General features: G+C 37.2%; 1 protein-coding gene across 1 annotated transcript; it reads left to right on the top strand.

Moving 5' to 3' along the window:
- Window positions 1-1,165: 1,165 nt before the first annotated feature.
- LOC114356243 (uncharacterized) lies at window positions 1,166-21,226 on the top strand. The gene is made up of 5 exons (XM_028309328.1): window positions 1,166-1,408; window positions 2,338-2,625; window positions 7,463-7,513; window positions 14,385-14,508; window positions 19,419-21,226. Exons 2-5 carry the CDS (start codon window positions 2,410-2,412, stop codon window positions 19,790-19,792), a joined length of 765 nt encoding a protein of 254 aa, XP_028165129.1. The 5' UTR covers window positions 1,166-1,408; window positions 2,338-2,409; the 3' UTR covers window positions 19,793-21,226.
- The last annotated feature ends 210 nt before the right edge of the window (window positions 21,227-21,436 follow it).

The following is a 21,436-nucleotide window of genomic DNA, read 5'->3' on the forward strand; positions in this document are numbered from 1 at the left end:
AGTAAGTATGTATTTCTGTTGCAAATTAGCACCTTATACTATACAAACCTAAAGAACGTGATACCAGTGTTTAGTTTGAAGTGCTAACGTTCTTAACGATATCTGACAAAGACACTTTCATACAACTTCCAAAAAACAGAAATGCAGCATCTCATCATCATCATCAGTTCATTCAGTCTCCGCTGCAGTTGTGGGAGCACGCCCTCTCTTATTTACCAGAGGCAAATAAGTTAAGGATTTGGCCTACACTCCCCGTCCCCATGCTGACCAGACGGAAGTTGAGGAGTGCCTTCTCATCAGCTATTCTCAATTTATCCAACGGATCTATTATTTGCTTGCATATCATACACGGGACGAGAAACGTTTGTGCAAGATACAGTTTAGGCCCACTTTGAGTACTCCAAAAAGTAATAACGTGTATTACACGCTTATCTGATAGATCTAACGCCTAGTAGGTATTCCCCATGAAAAATCTCTGCTTAGTTAGAGCTATTTTCTTTATTTCTCTCCAAAAGCGCACGTCCATGCGGGCGAGGAGACAAGCTGGAAACTTACTAATTTGGGCGTAGTTTCCGTTCAATTAATTATTCCCATAAGACGTAGACTCCAAAGTCCAGGGTATGGTTAGGAAAGCATTGGATTGTACAGCCGACATGGTGCGGTGGCGAAACGCAGACCGCGACCAAATTAGCTTTGGCAGAGTACGGGCCGGCTGCGGCCGCCATGGGTTTGGGACTTGACGGACAGACGGGAATTGTCAGAAAACCACGGCCACGACGGTATCAGAAAATCACGAATAAACGCTGCAATGTTAGTGCGATTCACTCATACGAGTAGTTAAAATTTAAATAAGATTTGATTAGATGTTATACCTACTAAGGAGGATCAATAAATTAATTTCTTTTTTTTCTTCTCCCTTCTTCGCCCGCGTGAATTTCGTTAAACTTATTATTATAGCATTCTAAAATCTTATGAAAATTCGCTCAGATTTTTTTGCGTGAAGGAATAGAACATCCTCCCATTTATTAGTAAGGTAGGTAGACATTTTATAATGTTTGTGAGTGTAAGATCGTTATGACGTCCACGCTGTCCAGGAAAATCCCCAAAGCCGTCGTCATCCTACACCAAACGGAGCTTTTCTGCGTATTATGCAATGTTCAAAACTTATTTTAGTTAGTTCGAAAACTTCTCGCGCCGAACGCACGTCTTAGCACCCCGCACTCTAATTTCGGTCTTAATTTTTAACGATTACGGTTAATTATTTAGTGCATTTATTAGTGATAATTTACGGACTGTGTTTTATAGAAATTTTGGTGTTTTTTGTTGTTTATTTAATTTAAAACAGCACTGGCCCGCGTTGGTAGATGTGTCAACTGCCGCCATATTGTCTCTTTTGTTTTGTTTGCATGTGGGTAGTACACAGGCGTTTAGTTAACTGTTAAATTGAACTTAGTCCAAGTTTTTAATACGAGTAGGTAGTTAAATGTTTTTCATTATCAATTTTGCATTCAAATTATTTCTAAATTAAACTGTTTTGCTAATATTTTTTTGAAAGTTCTTTCTTTTCTTTAGTTGATTTATTTTTTGTGATGTGTAAACTTTAGAAACAAAACTACTTAGGTATCTCTTACAATGTATTGTTACTTCAACATTACTTCGCCATTTCTCTGCATTTACAAAAAAGGTGTTGATGTTCGTTACTCAGCGCAGTGAGCTCACGTAAACAGAACGCCGAAAAAAATTTGTACAACCGCCCAGCAACTGAAATTCGGGCAGCATTATTTCTGGTCTTACCACCCACAATTGCTGTCTAGCTAGCTCTGCAAGCAATTATGAACCTTACCCCATTGTTTTTGAAACCAATAACTGTAACTTTAAAATTGCCAGCTGAATTTTTCAGTAGTTTTAGTGTATGCACGCAAAGTGGCACAAATGGGGCACATCGGCCTACTCTTCAGGCGATATTAATCACTGACTAAAGCATCAAACCTTGAAGCAATGACGTCACTTCTGGCCATTACAGCTGCGACCTCTCTTAAATCAGAAAACATCAAGATTGTATTGCTGGCATCACTGTCTTAAATAAATAGTTTCGTATTGTTGGGCTATTGCAATATTTGAAGCTTCAAAGCTTTGGAATCTAAACAAACTGGTCAAATGTAAACCAGAGCGAAATGGAGAATTTATCAAAAATTTTGCTATCATAAATCACATTTCCTCCCGTTCCATAATAATGTTGAGATATTCTTTTTAAGATTTCGAAGTAGAGCTGCTCTCTGCAAGTTGCAGTCTGCAAACCACTGTGCTGCTGAGTGACTAACGAAACACCAATTTCAGATCAAATAAAACCATCGACGTAACTAAACGATAGTGTAAACAGTGAAATAAACCTCGAAAAACTGGATCAAGATGATGACTATCAGCGAGAGTCAGTACTCCTCGAACAAGATGTCCAGCATCCATAAAATCAACGACCGGATCGTGCATCGCGACAGCTACGATGACGTCAAATCCTCGTCAAGCGTGAACAGCGCCCTCGTCACCAAACGAGGGTTCAAGCCTTCAGACATGTTCGACCCTCAAAAAAAAGAGTTCCTCACAAACCTCAGTTACAAACTTTTCCCTGTAAGTTGGGTAAGTCAAATCTTGTCCTTTTAGATTTAGCACAGGCTTCTAACAAGGTCACGCAAGGTGTGCCGCAAGGAGGTGACCTAAGTCCTATTTAAGTATTTTGTACTGCACATTATAGTATTTATAGCACATTTTTGTAGTTAGATTCACTGACACACTAACAAAACAACACAAGCTTATTTATTTGAGACATTGTAATAACCAACACAAGTATTTAGGATATTTGTTATTGGCTGAAATCCTGAAACAAACCCAAAACAAACAAACGACGGATCCAGTGTAAACAAGTAATAGTTATTTACAAGTTCGGTTCGTAAATTGGCAAAAGCTTAAATTCATTTTGATGTAGATTTCAGTGTAGAGCAACGCATGCAGTTCTTTACCTACTGGTTTCTTTTATACTAGATAGTTTTCTAAACCAACGAACCAAATTAATATGATAAATTAGGTGAAAATTTTTAATAATGCGTACATTGTTGATTGTTGATATTTCACTGAAAAACTTCACATGAGAAAGAAACCATAGTTTTTTAAGCTTTTGTCAAACTAATCAACCCTACCGTAGTACATAATTTTCGGAGTTTATAGGCAAATTAATAACGGTTCTTAGGATTTTAATTAAATAATTATTAAATTAACTGGCGGTTACGCAATAATTATCCTTTTATTTTCTTTGTGCATTCGACGGTTTTGGCGGGAGTCCAGCGCGCACTATAATTCCGACGGATTGTTCCTTGAACTCGTTATACTTAGATTTTATTGGTAACTGAAGCTCGACAAAACGCAGTTCATACCTCACTCCGAGATTTCATTTGGTTTATGCAGATTCAGCAAGGATCTTATTTCACATTGAATTTTTCTTCGTCTGTGATAATGTTGTTAGATAGAAGAAGGTTTCTACAATTCATTGAACTTTCTTGAAAGGGTTTAGCGATTGATTAGTTAACAGTCAACTGTCTTAGCTTGTGGCCTAAAAAGAAGAAGATTTTCTTGGAAAGTTCATAATAACAATATCAAATTAATGAGTAAATAAACTTTATGGCACTCGCACCTACTCTGTTTGAGAAATGTTTGTTTACATAAACAATTTTCCGAGTAAATGACTGGTTTACTCCTAGTCAAATAGTTGGTGACACCCAAAGTAGCCAAAAAGTTCGCAACATGTCTTTGTTACAATGGTAATAACGTAATGTTGACAACATTTTGGCCACTTTGGGTATCTCGAACTCTTTGACGCTGACTTTACATAATATATTGTTTTCAATACTCACAAAATACCTAATGGTTACTGTGACTGGCCAATTCTTGAAAGATCTTTTGTTATTATTACTACAACGTACTTATCTCCAACATCACTAAACCAGTGTCGAAACCGATGTTCAGTTCAGTAAACAGCGATTAGTTGCCAAATATCTTGTATAATTAGATGCAGGGAACGTTAGAGAAGCTTAAATAGGTTAATCTGTCCATAATGTCTGTCCAGCCGGCTACAAATAACTGGCGAACGAAACGCAAAAGTGTGGCAACAGCATTTAGAGATGGGAGTTAAAAGAACTGACTGCGCGTGGAAGAAAGAATTTCCCATTCAAAATGTAAAAGAAAATGCCAGAAGCTGATATCGGTCGCCTCTACAAGTATTGGACTAAAAATTGACTTTCCTTTTGAACTGTTCGGTAGAACTTGCTTGAGTAACATTAGGAACATAGATTTTTAAACAAATTTTACTCTACTGACAGCTGTTCATATCTCCTCAAGCAATCGAGGAAATGGTGAAGTTTTCCGTCTTAATCTCCAAAATAGTTGTGCAGGATTTAAATTGGAAAATATGCCATGATGTCGATACTTTATATGATTGCGATTAACCATTTGAATGTATTTAACTGTCCATTTTATTAATCCCATCGATCATGTTATTATAATTATCGCCATTGTTAACAGACAGTGTGTAGGCTGAGAATTTTATTAGTACTTGTTGCTCTAAAAAAACCTCTTGAGATGGAGTTCAGAGAACTCTGACTAATAAATCTGATTATCGTATATTTAACTGTATTTGGGTAGACATATTGGCGCGGCAAAATAAAATTAAGTAAGTATTAGGCTAGGAAAATTAATATGAAATCTATCTGATTATTGTTTAGATTTTCAATGTAAAGTCAGGCGAGTTTTCCCGATAGAAAATTGTAACTCGGTAGCTACAGGTAACTCAGCAGCTTTTGTAGCTACCAATAATTGATGAAAATTGATACTTTTCAGTCTTATAAAGTGATGGTTTTTAAACTACCTACTCACTAATTCACTTTTCATAAGAAACTAATGTACTTAGGTACGCCGAAATTGTAAATGAATCGATATCCAATACAGTACGTAAACACCGCAAGGCGCAAAGGTATGCATTATATGTATAATTTTTATTGCATACCAAAATACGAAAATGGTGCCACGCATGCCATACCTGAAATGCATATCGAATCTTTGATCATAGCTACAGCAAACTCATTAGTAATCAGTCAAGTGGTGTCGATTCAGCCGGGCGTCGAACCCGCTGCCCCCGGTCACGGCCTCCGGGTATTTATACTGTTTGGCAATTAGTTAGAAATAAATATAGGTCGGTTAAAGAACTGAGGGTTTCGAGGGTTAGAATATACTTTTCTTTTTAAATTCAAGCAAATAGCTCTACTACATTTAGTTAATTAAATATTGCTTATATTACATTGCTGCGTAGATGGCGTCCCGTATAAAATTCTATAAAATACTCGTATTATAGGTACCTACTAGATTCAGTAAATCTGAGTGTAACATGACTGTTTAATTTTATTTCTTTAGTTGCATGTGGTCTGTTGCTATATCTACTCTCTCCTGTCATAAAACAAATAAAAATGTAGAGTTTCAATAAAATCCAGTCCTTTTAATTTAATCAAATTACTTTCAAGATAACTTTTTTTTCAACTATGAAAGCTGAAAGCATATCGATGCTGAAAGCTAAATAATCTGAATTTATCAAGTTTAAAAATATTCGCCGTTTTTCACTAATATGAGTAGGTACTGTGGGTGGTTGTTTAAAAATTATATCCTCCAAATATTTCATTATTTTTCGGCCAGCACTTGAAGAATCTAGCAGAAATAATCTGAAAACACACAAAATAAAAAAAAGTTATTATTTGCATCACGTGTTGGAAGCAAGTTCAATAAAACAATAGATTTCTTAGTTATCTGCGCAAGTAATTGAACGATATCAAAGACTTTGGCCTGGCTCGAGATTTGTTTAAAAAATTGTTGTTCGTCGTAAATTTAATGGCCGCTGGCAGGCGCGCATGCGTCGCTTGGACTCCCGCCAAAACTCGCTGTCAAAGAACTAGGGTTTCTGCTCGAGCTTTCTCGAACTCGAGAAAACTCGAGAAATTTGGCTTCATTCGAGACGAGAAAAAAATTACCGGAGCTCGAGAATTCTCGAGTTTCGATTTTGAAGCTTTAATATTCTAGAAAGCCGATTTTCTTAGACAAAAGTAAGTTTTTTTATTATTTAATAGGTCAACGTTGCTTTTAGACTGGCCTAGTCTTTCCTTTTTTAACTGATTTGATTTGCAAGTCATGATCTCAATCGAAACTAAGTAATAATGTTCACCAACGAGTATGCTATATTTGTTATGTATGTTTAATCTGACTGAAAAATTTGTTAACTAGACAGTTACCTTACCTAACAGACGTTAGGTTAGGTACTCGTGCCTCCTCGTAAAGTTTATTCAAGTCGTTATCTGTAAGAAATTTAAAAATTTATTAAAAATGTTTTTTGTTCATAAAAAAAACTATTTATTTATTTATTTAAGGACAGCTAACAAGACATACACAATTAACTGGATAAAACATTGAAAACAATACGTGTTTATAGTGTAGCCTTAATTAAAAGCTGCCAGGACATGTGCATAGATAGCTTGGAAGCGTGGTATCGACTAGTCTAAAAAAATTGAAAATTTATTTATTTATTTATCGTAATTTTGCTATTTGGACTTGTGTTCTTTAGAAAACAAGTGATTCAATTGTAGCTTCAGATTTTTATTGTTATTTATCCTTAAAGTGCACGCGAGTTTATGACTTTTGTTATGATTATTAGTAAATATTAATTATTATGAAAGAAGATTTTATTTTTTGTTTATTTCCTTACCAAAATAAGTGGTACTAAATTCTAATATTGATTGTTGTGCATAAAAGTAGGTATATTAGAATAAAAAAACCTGTGTTTTTATTAAATTTCAACCGATTTCAGCAGTTTTCATTAAAAGACTCGAGACCCGAGAAAACTCGAGACTTTGGCCTCGAGAATTCTCGAAACTCGAGAAAAAAAATAAGTCGAGAAATCAGAAACCCTACAAAGAACCATAGAGTAACGTCAGATGCACTGGGTTTTTCATTGGCAAAGAGGTTTTATTGATGTTTCAGGATTAGAAAATTTACAGACGTTTTAATGGATTCCTTAAAAGATCAAATAAGCTCAAAAGAAAACGTCTAAAGACGATAACTTCTTACACGTTTACCTAATATCCATATTAATTTGGAATAATGTTTACTCGTTTCTAGATAAATGTACCTATAAGTTACTTTACACGCAGAAGATTATAAAATAAGCAACACACAACATCTTAACAAAATGGGAGTCGACTCTACACGTTCACGTAGTAACTTACCTACATGAAAATCATGCGCCATCAGTAACTAAGTAAACCTACCTAGTTAGATCACCTCAACTCACAAAACATGACATAGACGAATTAGAGTACTTTTTAGCGTCTCATTACGATTAATTTGATTGTTAAAATGGCGTCGTTGATGTACACAGAATGACGGCGAGCTGGCGCGCGAGATGCCACTCCCTATGGAGCTGCCACCAGTAAGGAGTCGATTGAATCAGATATACCACTAGATTTCATTCGTTAGACACGACACTACACATTGGAAACAAACTTTATGGAAATAATGTGGCTCCAATAAATGCATCTTATTTGGCAATTTTTCTCAAAAGTTTTACTTCTGTCTGACTACGAGTAAATAGGTTCACAATATTAATACTTACTTTCCTATACAATGAGACTGATAAAACTTTTTATGTCGTACTATAAACAATATCTAGATGCTACGAAAGTTAGGACCGTAGTACAGGTACTTACTTAATGTAAAAGTGCTTTTTAAAGCCTACTCAATACTCAATACTCAATTATGAGTTTTAACGCCCAAAATTAAATCAGAAGGATTGTACTCATTATTGAGAAATTCAATCAATTATACTTGAGATTGCAATGAGAGTTTTCGCGAATGAAAAATCCGATCCGCCGATGGCAATACGTAGACGCGAGGTCCAAATGCTGCATGATTGGTTATTTTTGACATGACATTGACAGATATGTCAAAATCCACCAATCACGCAGCAGTCAGACCCCACATCCACGTCCCGCCATCTAGCGGATCTTTCATTCGCGAAAACCGTCATTGGCATCGAGCTCCAGTTTTCAGCATAATTTTATGATACTAAGAGCTACAGAGTTAGAACCATTTGGTGGAAGATTTTCATGAAGTTTGTTTTCAGGACAACTGTACATATTTTATACTCCACAAAAGTCATTTAGTGCCAGTACGTTTCTCTTCTTATGAGTAACTAAATTTTTTCGTCTCTTAATTAATTTAGGTTTAGTGGTTTCGCTTGGTATTTATAAGTATGTGTTTATTTGATGAAATACCTAATCATGTCTAACTTTTTGAAACTTACTTGCTCCAAAAATAATCAATATAATAATATTGTAAATACCTGCTTATTTATAATTGCATGTTTATTAAACTTTATCTTTTCTCTCACTATCTGTTATAATCTTTCCTATTTCTAATTACATTTGTGACATGTAAGAGTTTATTTTTTTGTTCTAAAAGAAAACCATTTTATATAAAACAGTAAATTAAATACACATTGTAAGTAAACATGTATTAGCAGAGTTAATTAATTAATTTCCTTAAAATTATGTATATTTAAAAGGCTAAGGTTGTATGTTGGTGTGTCGTATTCGAGTAAACAATCATCTTTGTTACTCGAATAGACGATTACCAATGATATTACAGAACTATAGATATGTTACGTTCATAGAAATTACGATTTTAATCCGTGCCGACGAGCTATTCCAAATTGCACACATTGACAAATATAACTGATAAGTGAAACAAAAGATACGAAATAGCACGCAAATGAAAGAGATAGCTATAGTTTTAACGATTCTGCAATAACTAATCTATGTCCGCAGCGCACGCATCCTTATCGCTCTAACGTCAAAACAAGATCGCTTTCTCTTTCTTAACTTGAACATGGCGCATGGCGCGATGGCGTCTTGATTGTTTGCATAAATAATTGAAAATATAAATATACTAAATAATTTTGCATAATCACATCTGGTAANATAATGTATTTTACTTAAAATATGGAGGGAACTGTACCTTAGCATCCGAAAATGGGTGAGGTTCTGAATGAGATACGTACTAAAGTGAACCTAGTGTGGGAGCTGTAAGGTCTAGAATGCAGACGTGCGTGATCAGGTTGAGTAGCGGTCAGGAAGGTTTCCTCGAGCGTTTAGGAAGTTAAACTAATATCCCTAAACTGTATATCAGATTCCTTTGACACTTGTATTTAAAATGAAAAAGGATTTGTATAAGTTATTTTTATTTGCTAGTCCACGTCTTTGATATGTTTAAAAATAATTATTCTTAGTCTTATAAAACTAATGATAATGTATTGTGTAAAATATTTTTTTTAGTTATTATATCAATAAATTAAAATTTGTTTATTTTAAACGTTCGTTTTATTTTAAGTGAAGGTCTCATGGTGGTATCCCTTTCTTTAGACATCGTTAGGTCGCGTAAGCACATTTTTAGATATAATATTAATTTACTTTATGTAATCAGATTTGAGCAAGGTATTAACTGCAATATTTCATTATTTTATATAATTTGTTTTAAATTTTCTGTATTTAAAACTGTACATTTATTTTAAAACAGTGTTTAGAACTTTTTCAAGACCTGTAGAGTCCGAAAAACAAAACTGTAGTTTTCGTTTTCGAGGGTAGTAGCACACTAATTTTATTTTATTTACATTCTACTCTGCTTATCAAATTTTATTTCTTGAATCTGTAAATAACAAAGTACCATTTTTGGAAAATCATGGATCCATCAGTTTAGTATCGCATATTCTTCGTTTCTTCAGCGTTTTCTTATTTAGTTTAGAACGGAGTTTCGCGATAGCGATAGCGAGCCTTTTAGTTGGCGCTTATACAGGGTGAATTTTCAGGAAGTAGTTTGTCAAATCTAATAGAGCAAAAATTCTTTTAAAAAGTTCAATTCCTTTGCAAACTGCTAATAGGTAAAACCACAGAATAATAATAAGTGTAAAACATTGAAAGACTGTTTCTTATCCTAATATCAAGGTTCAATTTCTAGCTCCAGACCTAAATGATATTTCTCTCTTCTGTTCCAATTTGAGTTTTTACAGATGTTTTTAGCATTTTTGCTATTATTTCTTAGTTTTGATAATATTTCTCAACTACATACACTTGGAAATTCACTCTGTATAAATCATGGCGTGGACCGGGCAGACCGCGCATTGTTGGCAAACCGTCGCAGAATTATTGACGTCTCCGCGCATGCGTTCCGCGCCACGCATGCCTGGACGTAATTTACATTGCTGACATCGCTGTGGTGAGTATTAAAAATAAATCAAAGGTCTACGTAGGTCTGGTGATGGAGACCATGCCCCTGATGCAGGAATATGCAAGTTTGCTTGAAGATGAAATATTTCTTAAATACCTGTGAAGCTACGACTGCTAGATTTGCGAGATACTATTGCCTATGTATGGGGTCTGGTTCTGAACTAATAAAAAAGTTCTTTGAGAGACACGAGCAAGCTGTAACTATAGGTCTAGCTCTACATTCTAGAGCAGTGGTTCTTAAGTCTTAACCTTTTTAATTCACGACTGAGGGACCATTTTACCAAATTTCTGTCTTGTCAGGGACCACTTTTTTTTTCAAAATCCTATGAAAGAGGAGGTCGATTTCTTGCCCACTGTGCGCTGTTTGCTTTGTGTTGACTCGACTCGTCACGTCACTTGTTTATTACGATGTCTTCGTGGACCACTTGGAATGCCTCCAGGGACCACCAAGTGGTCCGCGGACCACGGTAGGTATGGGAGAGGTGGACATTGACATATCAAGACGTGAAAGGGCATACAAATCTGAAGTCTCGTTAACGTTTGACAGTCACAAAATCACCTCCGTGCCGCTCCCATCCCTCATGCACTGACTGAATTAATTAGTAGGCATGGAGTTGAATAATGATGACGCAAAATAATAAAATTACTTATTGATTTATTTAGGACAAATTGGATCATTTTAGGGTTTTCCGTGAATTTATTTGCAAGCTTATTCCCATTCGCTTTGTGAGTCACGCAGCATTTGGAATCATTGCTATAAATCATCATTATAAGTAAATTAATGACAAATTCAAAGAAGCTCCATGTGAAGCACTCACCAAAACAACTTAGGTACATGAAAAAAGATTTAGTCTAAGCGCAGACCACCGATTTTTAGTCGGCCTATATTTAGTTGGTCCGAATCGATGTTAATGTGCGCACTTACATGCCTACATCTCCATACTGATTAACAGCCCGACCCAACTATCGGCCAACTAAAAATCGGTGGTCTGCGTTTAGGCTTAGAGAACTTGAGATTTGTTTTCCCTTTTTTAACTATGACTGGACTATGTAGAGGTAACATCACATCATTACACATAAGATAGAGCACAGTGAAGAAATTAATAAATAACAATACCACTTGTTGTGAAAAATTAGCCATACAAACAACAAATATGAGCTATTTGTTATGAAAGCTTGCCAAGTCACGTGTGAAGAATGACTTCAGGAGAAAGTGTTTCATTCTCATATTTTGGCTCGTGAATAATGTAGGTAGGACTGGTACAATACAATGTGTGCATGGGTAAAATTAATGCAATTATAAAGATCATCATCATCATCTCAGCCATAGGACGTTCACTGCTGAACATAGGCCTCCCCCAATGCTTTCCATGTTACCCGGTTGGTAGCGGCCTGCGTCCAGCGTAATTATAAAGATAAACTCCCATAAATTGCAGGAACTCTTCCACCTTCTAAGTATATTTGTTGTTACGGATGGTAGCCACCTCTTTCTATGTTCTGTGGTAGCCATAAAGCCGACTTAGAACATGCCCTACCAGCACAGTATAATTTATTTATTTATTTATTTATACTTCAATGCCAAAAATATTAATATAATCTACTGTGCTACCAGGGCTGTTACTGAAATTTAATTTTTAATTATTGAAATTTAATTACCCGTATCTCGTACTGGTGAATATTGGTTTTTCAGCATCTAAAATTGATAGAGTAAGTAAGAAATACTTAATTTAGTCAAAATGCAGTAAAGTTTTTAAAGTTGAACCGAAAGTGCAAATACTAATGTAGCTGTAAGTATGCATCATTCTCGACAGTGCGATAATTTTTCCTGAAAACTTTCTGAAGGACGCGACGGCAAAACAACTGACTCATACGCACGTTGCGAAATCGAGAAACTACTACGTATTTGAATGAAAAGGAAAGTACAGTCGACTGCACAATATAAACTAAGTACTTATATATTTCTGTTGCAAATTAGCACTTATTATACTATACAAACCTAAAGAACGTGATACCAGTGTTTAGTTTGAAGTGCTAACGTTCTTAACGATATCTGACAAAGACACTTTCATACAACTTCCAAAAAACAGAAATGCAGCATCTCATCATTATCATCAGTTCATTCAGTCTCCGCTGCAGTTGTGGGAGCACGCCCTCTCTTATTTACCAGAGGCAAATAAGTTAGGCCTCAGCCTCGAACTTAGCGGGCAGCGGGGCGGCGGCGGCGGCGGCGGCGCGGGAGCGGCAGGATCTTATGCGTAAAATCAAATAGACCGGTTCTCGAAAACAGCGGCGCGGCAGCGGCGCCGGAGCGGGCAACGAGCGGGCAGCGGCGAGGGAGCGGGCAGCGCACTCCTTCTTTTGCCCACAATAAATCGAGCGTTAGGAATAAATTTGAATCGAAATAAAATTGTCGCCGTTGTTCAGACATTTCGTTTGCGAATAAAAACAAATATCTCGACAACACAACCCCGAACACAACACTTCGCCGCTAAAGCGCCGCGCGAGCTGCCCGCTTGTTTCGAGAACGGGTCTGCGTTGCCCGCCCCGCTCCAGCGCCGCCGCCGCTCCCGCCCCGCTGCCCGTTAAGTTCGAGGCTGAGGCCTAAAGGATTTGGCCTACCACTCCCCGTCCCCATGCTGACCAGACGGAAGTTGAGGAGTGCCTTCTCATCAGCTATTCTCAATTTATCCAACGGATCTATTTATTCGCTTGCATATCATGCACGGGACGAGAAACGTTTGTGCAAGATACAGTTTAGGCCCACTTTGAGTACCTACTCCAAAAAGTAATAACGTGTATTACACGCTTATCTGATAGATCAGGTACCTAGTTAACGCCTAGTAGGTATTCCCCATGTAAAATCTCTGCTTAGTTAGAGCTATTTTCTTTATTTCTCTCTCCAAAAGCGCACGTCCATGCGGGCGAGGAGACCGCTGGAAACTTACTAATTTAGGGAAACTTACTAATTTAGGCGTAGTTTCCCTTCAATTAATTATTCCCATAAGACGTAGACTCCAAAGTCCAGGGTATGGTTAGGAAAGCATTGGATTGTACAGCCGACATGGTGCGGTGGCGAAACGCAGACCGCGACCAAATTAGCTTTGGCAGAGTACGGGCCGGCTGCGGCCGCCATGGGTTTGGGACTTGACGGACAGACGGGAATTGTCAGAAAACCACGGCCACGACGGTATCAGAAAATCACGAATAAACGCTGCAATGTTAGTGCGATTCACTCATACGAGTAGTTAAAATTTAAATAAGATTTGATTAGATGTTATACCTACTAAGGAGGATCAATAAATTAATTTCTTTTTTTTCTTCTCCCTTCTTCGCCCGCGTGAATTTCGTTAAACTTATTATTATAGCATTCTAAAATCTTATGAAAATTCGCTCAGATTTTTTTGCGTGAAGGAATAGAACATCCTCCCATTTATTAGTAAGGTAGGTAGACATTTTATAATGTTTGTGAGTGTAAGATCGTTATGACGTCCACGCTGTCCAGGAAAATCCCCAAAGCCGTCGTCATCCTACACCAAACGGAGCTTTTCTGCGTATTATGCAATGTTCAAAACTTATTTTAGTTAGTTCGAAAACTTCTCGCGCCGAACGCACGTCTTAGCACCCCGCACTCTAATTTCGGTCTTAATTTTTAACGATTACGGTTAATTATTTAGTGCATTTATTAGTGATAATTTACGGACTGTGTTTTATAGAAATTTTGGTGTTTTTTGTTGTTTATTTAATTTAAAACAGCACTGGCCCGCGTTGGTAGATGTGTCAACTGCCGCCATATTGTCTCTTTTGTTTTGTTTGCATGTGGGTAGTACACAGGCGTTTAGTTAACTGTTAAATTGAACTTAGTCCANCCCAAAAAAGGCGATCTTCTTTTCGTGTCGACAACAAACCTACACAGTTTGAGCCCAAAACTCCGCCACAAGAGTGCCGATGTCAGCAGCACTCATCAAATCCTCCTGAGTGCAATTGCTTGGGCACTCAGGCCACTACAAAAGGCGATAGTAACTTGGCATCGGACCGTTTCACATCTCCAAGTCTTTAAGTGACTCCAGCAACCACATGAGCCGGGGGCAGAGCATGTACGTCAACAGAAAGAAGCGCTCCATCAAGTGGGTGCACGAGGGACGAGGTAAGATAAAACAAAATCGCTCATAACTAGAGATTGCAAATATTCGATAGTTTTCTATTTCGAATATTCGAATATTTTTTCAGTGATATTCGAATATTATTCGAATACTTTCAAAAAAAATAAAAAGTACTTAAATTATCAATGTTTTATTGCTGGTTTTATTGCTTTAGGAACTATGTTTTAACTATTTAACAATATAGTTTTTAAAACAGTTATAAAATTCTCATCATCATCATCATTTCAGCCATAGGAAGTCCACTGCTGAACATAGGCCTCTCCCAATGACTTCCATAATGACTGGTTGGCAGCGGCCTGTATCCAGCGCCTTCCCGCTACCTATATGAGGTCTTCGGTCCACCTTTGTGGGTGGACGTCTCACGCTGCGCTTTTTGGTACGTGGCCTCCACTTCAGAACCTTGCTGCCCCATTGGCCATCATTTCAGCGTACTATGTGATCTGCCTATTGCCACTTCAGCTTGCTAATCCGTCGGGCTATGTCAGCGACTTTAGTTCGTTTACGGATCTCCTCATTTCTGATTCAATCTCGTAAAGAAACACTGAGCATAGCCCTCCCCATAGCACGCTGTGCAATTTTGAGCTTTTTTATAAAGCCTATTGTAAGAGGCCACGTTTCCGAGCCGTGTGCCATCACTGGTAACACACTGATTGAAGAATTTCGTCTTTAGGCACTGAGGTATTTGGACGAAAAGATGTTGTATAGTTTCCCGAACGCTGCCCAGCCGAGTTGGATTCGACGATTTACCTTTTTCTCGAAATTTAATCTACCTAGCCGAATCGTTTGTCAGAGGAAGACATACTTGTCAACACAGCACAACAGTCTCGAGANCCTGCCACAAGAGTGGCGTTGTCAGCAGCACTCATCAAATCCTCCTGAGTGCAATTGCTTGGGCACTCAGGGCACTACAAAAGGCGATAGTAACTTGGCATCGGACCGTTCCACATCTCCAAGTCTGTGACTCCAGCAACCACATGAGCCGGGTGCAGAGCATGTATGTCAACAGGAAGAAGCGCTCCGTCAAGTGGGTGCACGAGGGACGAGGTAAGAATCACTCCTATACTATTACAACAACTGCCTTTAGATGCTACATGATGTATAAGGACGTTACATGCTAGAGCTCTTTCCAAAGGCTTTCTCAAAACAGGCAATTATAGCCTGGCATCGGAGCACCCAGATTAGAGATCTCCAAATCCCTCAGTGAATCCAGCAACCATATGAGCCGGGGGTCAAATGGGTGCACGAGGGACGAGGTAAGATGGCCCAGTACTAATGCTCCATGCCACAATTTAGCCTGATGCCACCGTTTGTCTGGAACTGCTACGGTACACGCTAGGACTCCTTCCAAAGAGTTTACCAAAACAGGAGATTATAGCAAGTGGGTGCAGAAGTGAGAAGGGTAATTAGAGTTTAGACCCTTTGGGTTTTTGTCGGCCGTTTGGTGTAGTGGTTCAGATCGGACTACTATGCCGAGAGGTCCCGGGTTCGATTTCCGGCCGGGCAGAAATTGAAATGATGAATTTTAATTTCTGTGACGGGTCTGGGTGTTACTATATAATATGTATGTATGTATTTAAAAAAAAGTATGTAAGTAGTATATCCGTTAAGCTAGCATCCATAACACAAGCATTAAGTTGCTTACTTTGGCTTTGGGGCTAGCTGGCGCTGTGTGTAATTTTCCAAAGATTTATTTATTTATTATTTATTTCGACTCCTTAAAATTAAACGTTTTGAGAAGGCGTCAGTCGTGCGTTTGCGACTGACGACCTTTCGACTGAAGAAGAACAAAGGTTTATTTAAAAGACCTCCAAACCAAGAAAATACTGCTACAGAACACGCCCGAACTCCTTCCAAAGGCATCCAAATTGCAACAAACCAGCACCAGTCCATGGTTTCAACTCTGTGGTTAACATGTAATGAAGTAGGTATTTTGCGATTAATCGTCATGCGATGATTCCATCGACATCATCACACAGCTGCCAAGCTGTCATCTTCCATCAGACACTTGATCCATAGCTTCCAAACTTTATATTTAGCAGCACTGACGGGACAATTAATAAGGACAGCCCAACTGACAGCTTGGGGAAGCGCCAGGAAAGATATTAATGCACAAGATGTATTGGCCACAGGTTTCTTTTGACCTTAGGGAAGATTGTGATTAGTGTGTACTGAGTTGCTGAAATAAAATATGGTTCATGTATTTAGAAGAGAGATTCAAATCGATAGGTCGTTTACCTATTTCCATTTACATTTATTTTCATGGTAGAGAATACCTACTAAGGCAATAATGTTTCTGAAGTGTTTGTCCCGAACACGTGTAGAGTTTATTAAGCTATAGTACTACATCTAAAGTGACATAAAAAGTGGTTGAGGATTCCGGGTGAAGCTCGCTTCTACCTTCGGCCTGATCATCACTTACCATCAGGTGAGATACAGGCCAAGAGCTTCCTCGTTGTGGATAAAAAAAAACTGAAAAGATCAATGAGTCAAGCTGTGTCGTGAGTAGCTAAGTAGGTACTCTTATATGTCACGTTTTGTGTTTTCAGTCTTTAAATGTAACTATAAGATTTTAGCAATAAACTATTTTGTTATTAGCGTTGCGTTTCTGTTATAATATGCAGTATGCTTTACTTTGGAAAAAGCCTAGGAGGCAGTAAGCTTACGTGCATAAGCAAGCAGTGATGCTTTAATTGTAGATTGTAGTCTAAATACCTACTTATATATTTTTGTTGCCAAATACTGAGCACTTATTAGTAACAATTATTTATCGTCGTACCTAGAGAACTAGGTAATAAGGAAGAAAGAAACATTAATTTATTATAATTGGCACTCTCAACATGCGTGTTAGTGATGAAATTCGTAGATTACTTTCATAGTCTTATTCAAAGCGGTTTAAACTAATAACACCAACAATCAACGTAAGTAATTAATTAATTGTTAATAAACACGCTGAAAAAACTATACAAGCCAATTTAAAACGACAATGTATAAAGGCTGATTTACACGTGTTAAGTAGGTAACTTTTTAACTTAATTTTAAGTCTATGTAAAAACGTATATAAGTAAGTAGTCAAGCTCTTGTTTACTATGAAACTGCTTTTCAAAACGTGTCAAGTGATAATCCGAAAAATTCAGTTAAAATTTATAGAATAGAATAGAATACCTTTATTCAGCATTAACATTTAGGTGCATACATGTAACAGAGGTTAACATTACTGAGCCATGCTGAAAAGGCGCCCATGACACAAGTCGTCAAGTTACGAAGCTGGTTTTCAGCGGGTAGGTACCAACCCACGACGGGGGTTAATTTTGACAGTGGGGCGCCCTTTTGACAGTGACGACAGTTTATCGTTATAATAATTCGTGTCGGTTCGTAACACTTCCTGGCAAAAAGGCGCGCAGTTAAATACTTAACTATTAATACGTGTAAATCAGCCTTTAGGTTCATAGATTAGTTCCGTCATCTTACTATGCCCTTGTCATAAAACAGTGTAGTATCACATTAATTGGGATCAGAAATCAGTTCCGTGCGCCATAAGGAAGGACAGTCGACGCCTAAACAATCGAACACAGGAACAAGAAAGAAATTCTATAGGAGAGGTCAGTAATTACATTGTTCCGGTACTGTCAGGAGTTTTTCTAAGCTTGATTAATTCAGCGGAAATTAAAACCTATGAATTAACATCACATAGCATGCTGTGACCTACGGGAGGTAGGTAATTCTGGAGACATTTAATAGAAGCGTACAAAAAACCTATCTTGACTGAAAAACATGCTTTGTGGGCTTTGGCTCACGTGGGGAAGTTTTGGAGACCTTTACCTTATAGAAGTTTGCACTTTAAACTCTTACTTGATACTATAACCCTCCTTTGCAAAAATACCATCTTTGTTATGGATTCATGACGACGATTTATAGGTAAGTACGGCGTAACTGTAACGCGAGGTAAACGTGATAGAATAGTAGTATGACTTTGACTTTGCTATGTGACTCTCCCACATGATTTAGTAAACGCCGCTTTTCAATGATCCACCAGAGCCTTTAGTACTTTTCTACAGTAAATTCCATTCATCATCATCATCATCTCAGCCATAGGACGTCCACTGCTGAACATAGGCCTCCCCCAATGCTTTCCATGTTGATCGATTGGTAGCGGCCTGCGTCCAGCGCTTCCCTGCTACCTAACGATTAAATTCCATTCAACATTGTATTATAGGAAGACCTAAGTGACCTATGTGATTTGTTACACTTACAAAGACCACGATTGTGTCCTAGTTAGGCTTAGATCTGATCTATCATATATCTCTAAAGGTTTGTATCTGCTTTAAAGCTGTATTAAATCCTTCATTCACGCCGTGTATTTCCTATTTCCTTCAGATGATTGAGAGATTGTTTGCAACGTCCTTACTCTTAACGTACGGTGTCTGTAAAAGTGACACATTAATCAACTACATACTCAATTAATTACATACATACCATTGTATGTAGTAAGTACAATTAATATACGTATACTTATAAAGAACTACATCCTACATTAATAATTATATCGAACTTAATGACTTCACTCACGGCTTTTTCCGCGTAGAGTTCGGAAAAATCAAAATACGTCCCGAAATCATAATGGATTAGTATAATATGTAGAATAGAGTATGATGCAAGAGTGCCAAAACTTTTCAGTTGAACCTGTTTAGATTTAGGAAGAAACATGGCCTTTGAAAAATGTAGGAACGAGTAACAGTTATGACAGATGTCGTAATCGCTTCGCCGTAGCACCGTAGCAATAAATACAATATTATGTTGTTGAAAAGGTCACTCATGAACCCATTTGTAGAGACAGTACCGTCAAACTAAGATGTATCTTGGAATTCTAAATAACATTCCATGTTTTCTATTCCAGGTCGAAACACATCCAACACCTGCTCCACGCCGACGCCAGTGGCCAACCACGACACAGCCTACCGCCCGCCATCCAGTGGACGCAACCAGAAGACCTACCCGAAATCGGCTCTAAAACACTCCTATATCCCCAAAATGGAGCCCTTCCCGGTATCACCCCCCACCATAACGCTACAAAACGTCGAAATCCCCGTGCCTATGGCCCCAACAAAACTCAACGATGTCTATGCTTCTCCAAAAAGTCCCCGGCTACCCCTTGTCTGTGGGCCGAACTTCAACGTAGCGCCGCGCGGTTGGGGCGAAATGAAGGAGTACTACAGACCAGTGACACTAGATGGTGTTGGCAACTCGCCGCTCCCGTACACAGATTATTAAACTATTTTAGGTAGAGTTGGTGCTCGGTGGTTTCAGGCATGTAAGAAAAAGAATCTAAAAGAAAAACTTTTTTAGGGTGTGTCTACACCGGGCGCATAAGCTCGTGAGGCACACTTGACATCTCAGGTGTAGGGTAAGTAGGATGTCGTCTTTTTGCATGACGAGGACGACATAAGTTGAAGATATAAGTAGTAATGTAGAGTTTTGACGAAATTCGATATTGGCTCTACCAAACTCCATTGAGCAAAGAGCGTGTCTAATAAATGTAACAACCATCGCCCATATTGATGATGAATGATGATACAAGAGCCATTTTAATGAAGACCTGAGCCCTTTTACTTTTAACTAAGAATCATGTTTCGGCTCTTCAGCAGTTACAGCTGAAAAGATGATGATGAATATGATGATGATAATAGAGCCTGAACACTTATTCAAAATGTCGACAAAACAGCCGGGCACTATTTTACACATTAAGGTCAATATTAAGATAATTAATTAAGTTTTTATACAGAGCTTAATAATGTGGAGTAACTATATTAGTCAGTAAGAATTATTAATATTACATCATCTGTAGAAGTTATTAAATAAAACGCACAAAAAAGTCTATAAGGTAACGTTGTTTTAATTTAAGTTATTAATCTTTTGGTGGGGATATTTTATAACGTTTTAGTAAACTATGTTTGTAGAGGGTTATAGGGGACAACGTCCAATCTATATATTATTTCTACAGATTTTAAAGGCCCATGATGTCTCACTGCTGGGCACAGGAACCAGGTCAATCCAAATAATATCTATGTATTTAGAAGACCAATCAATGTGGCCTTCCAAATACGACGCCACCTCTTTCTAGCTTAATAAAAATTATAAAAAACTAAGAACTAAAAAATATATTATTTGTATTAAATATGCTAAGTAAAAGGTACGCTGTATACTTTACTGGAAGTGTATAAACTAGTCATATTTATTTTTAGTTTAATTTAAAGAAATATTATTAAATTATTTTATCAATTGAATTAATACTTGTTTTTGTTTCGTTTAAAATAATTTAGTATAACAAACTTTGTTGCAAATAGTTACCATAGGAAAACTTTAATAAAAATGTGTATTTAATTATATAAGAACTTATCGTAAGACGTAGTTTTTTATTAAATTCTAACTCTACAAAAAAAAACAGCCAGTTGAGAGAGACGACACAGAAATAAATATTTTAGTGAATATTAATTTTACATTAAAAATACATGTTTAACCATTTATAAACTGATAGGTTCATTAAAAGTTATAAATTGCTTTTGGTGAATGAAAGGGAATAATTTTAACTGAATTATTTAATAAAATCTGTGTTTTCTACTGATTATAAAAAACTAAAGAAAATGTTTCCTAAAAAACTTAGTGAAAGGATAGTTCTCTTATTTATTCGATGTGATCTTGATATTTTGTACGTGCGATGAAATAAACAAAGTGAAAATGATTTTTTTGTGTTTAATTTGTAGCGGGTATTAAATGTAATATTAATAATACTCGTAGGGAACCTAGGTATAGGCTATCAATGATAAAATCCGAAGTGATTACAGAAAAACTGTCAAGATTTGATTCTTTGTCTGGGTGGAGGGGCTGTAGAGTTTCAGGATGTGTTTCAGTTTGTAT

This window comes from Ostrinia furnacalis, unplaced genomic scaffold, assembly GCF_004193835.3.
Source record: "Ostrinia furnacalis isolate ACB-3 unplaced genomic scaffold, ASM419383v2 OfSCF2702, whole genome shotgun sequence".
NCBI lineage: Eukaryota > Metazoa > Arthropoda > Insecta > Lepidoptera > Crambidae > Ostrinia > Ostrinia furnacalis.

Coding starts and splice junctions, on each gene's coding strand:
- LOC114356243 (XM_028309328.1), top strand. CDS start 2,410: ATGATGACTATCAGCGAGAGTCAGTACTCCTCGAACAAGATGTCCAGC. Junction 2,626..7,462: donor TCAGTTACAAACTTTTCCCT/GTAAGTTGGGTA, acceptor TGATGTACACAG/AATGACGGCGAGCTGGCGCG. Junction 14,509..19,418: donor GTGGGTGCACGAGGGACGAG/GTAAGATAAAAC, acceptor TTTCTATTCCAG/GTCGAAACACATCCAACACC.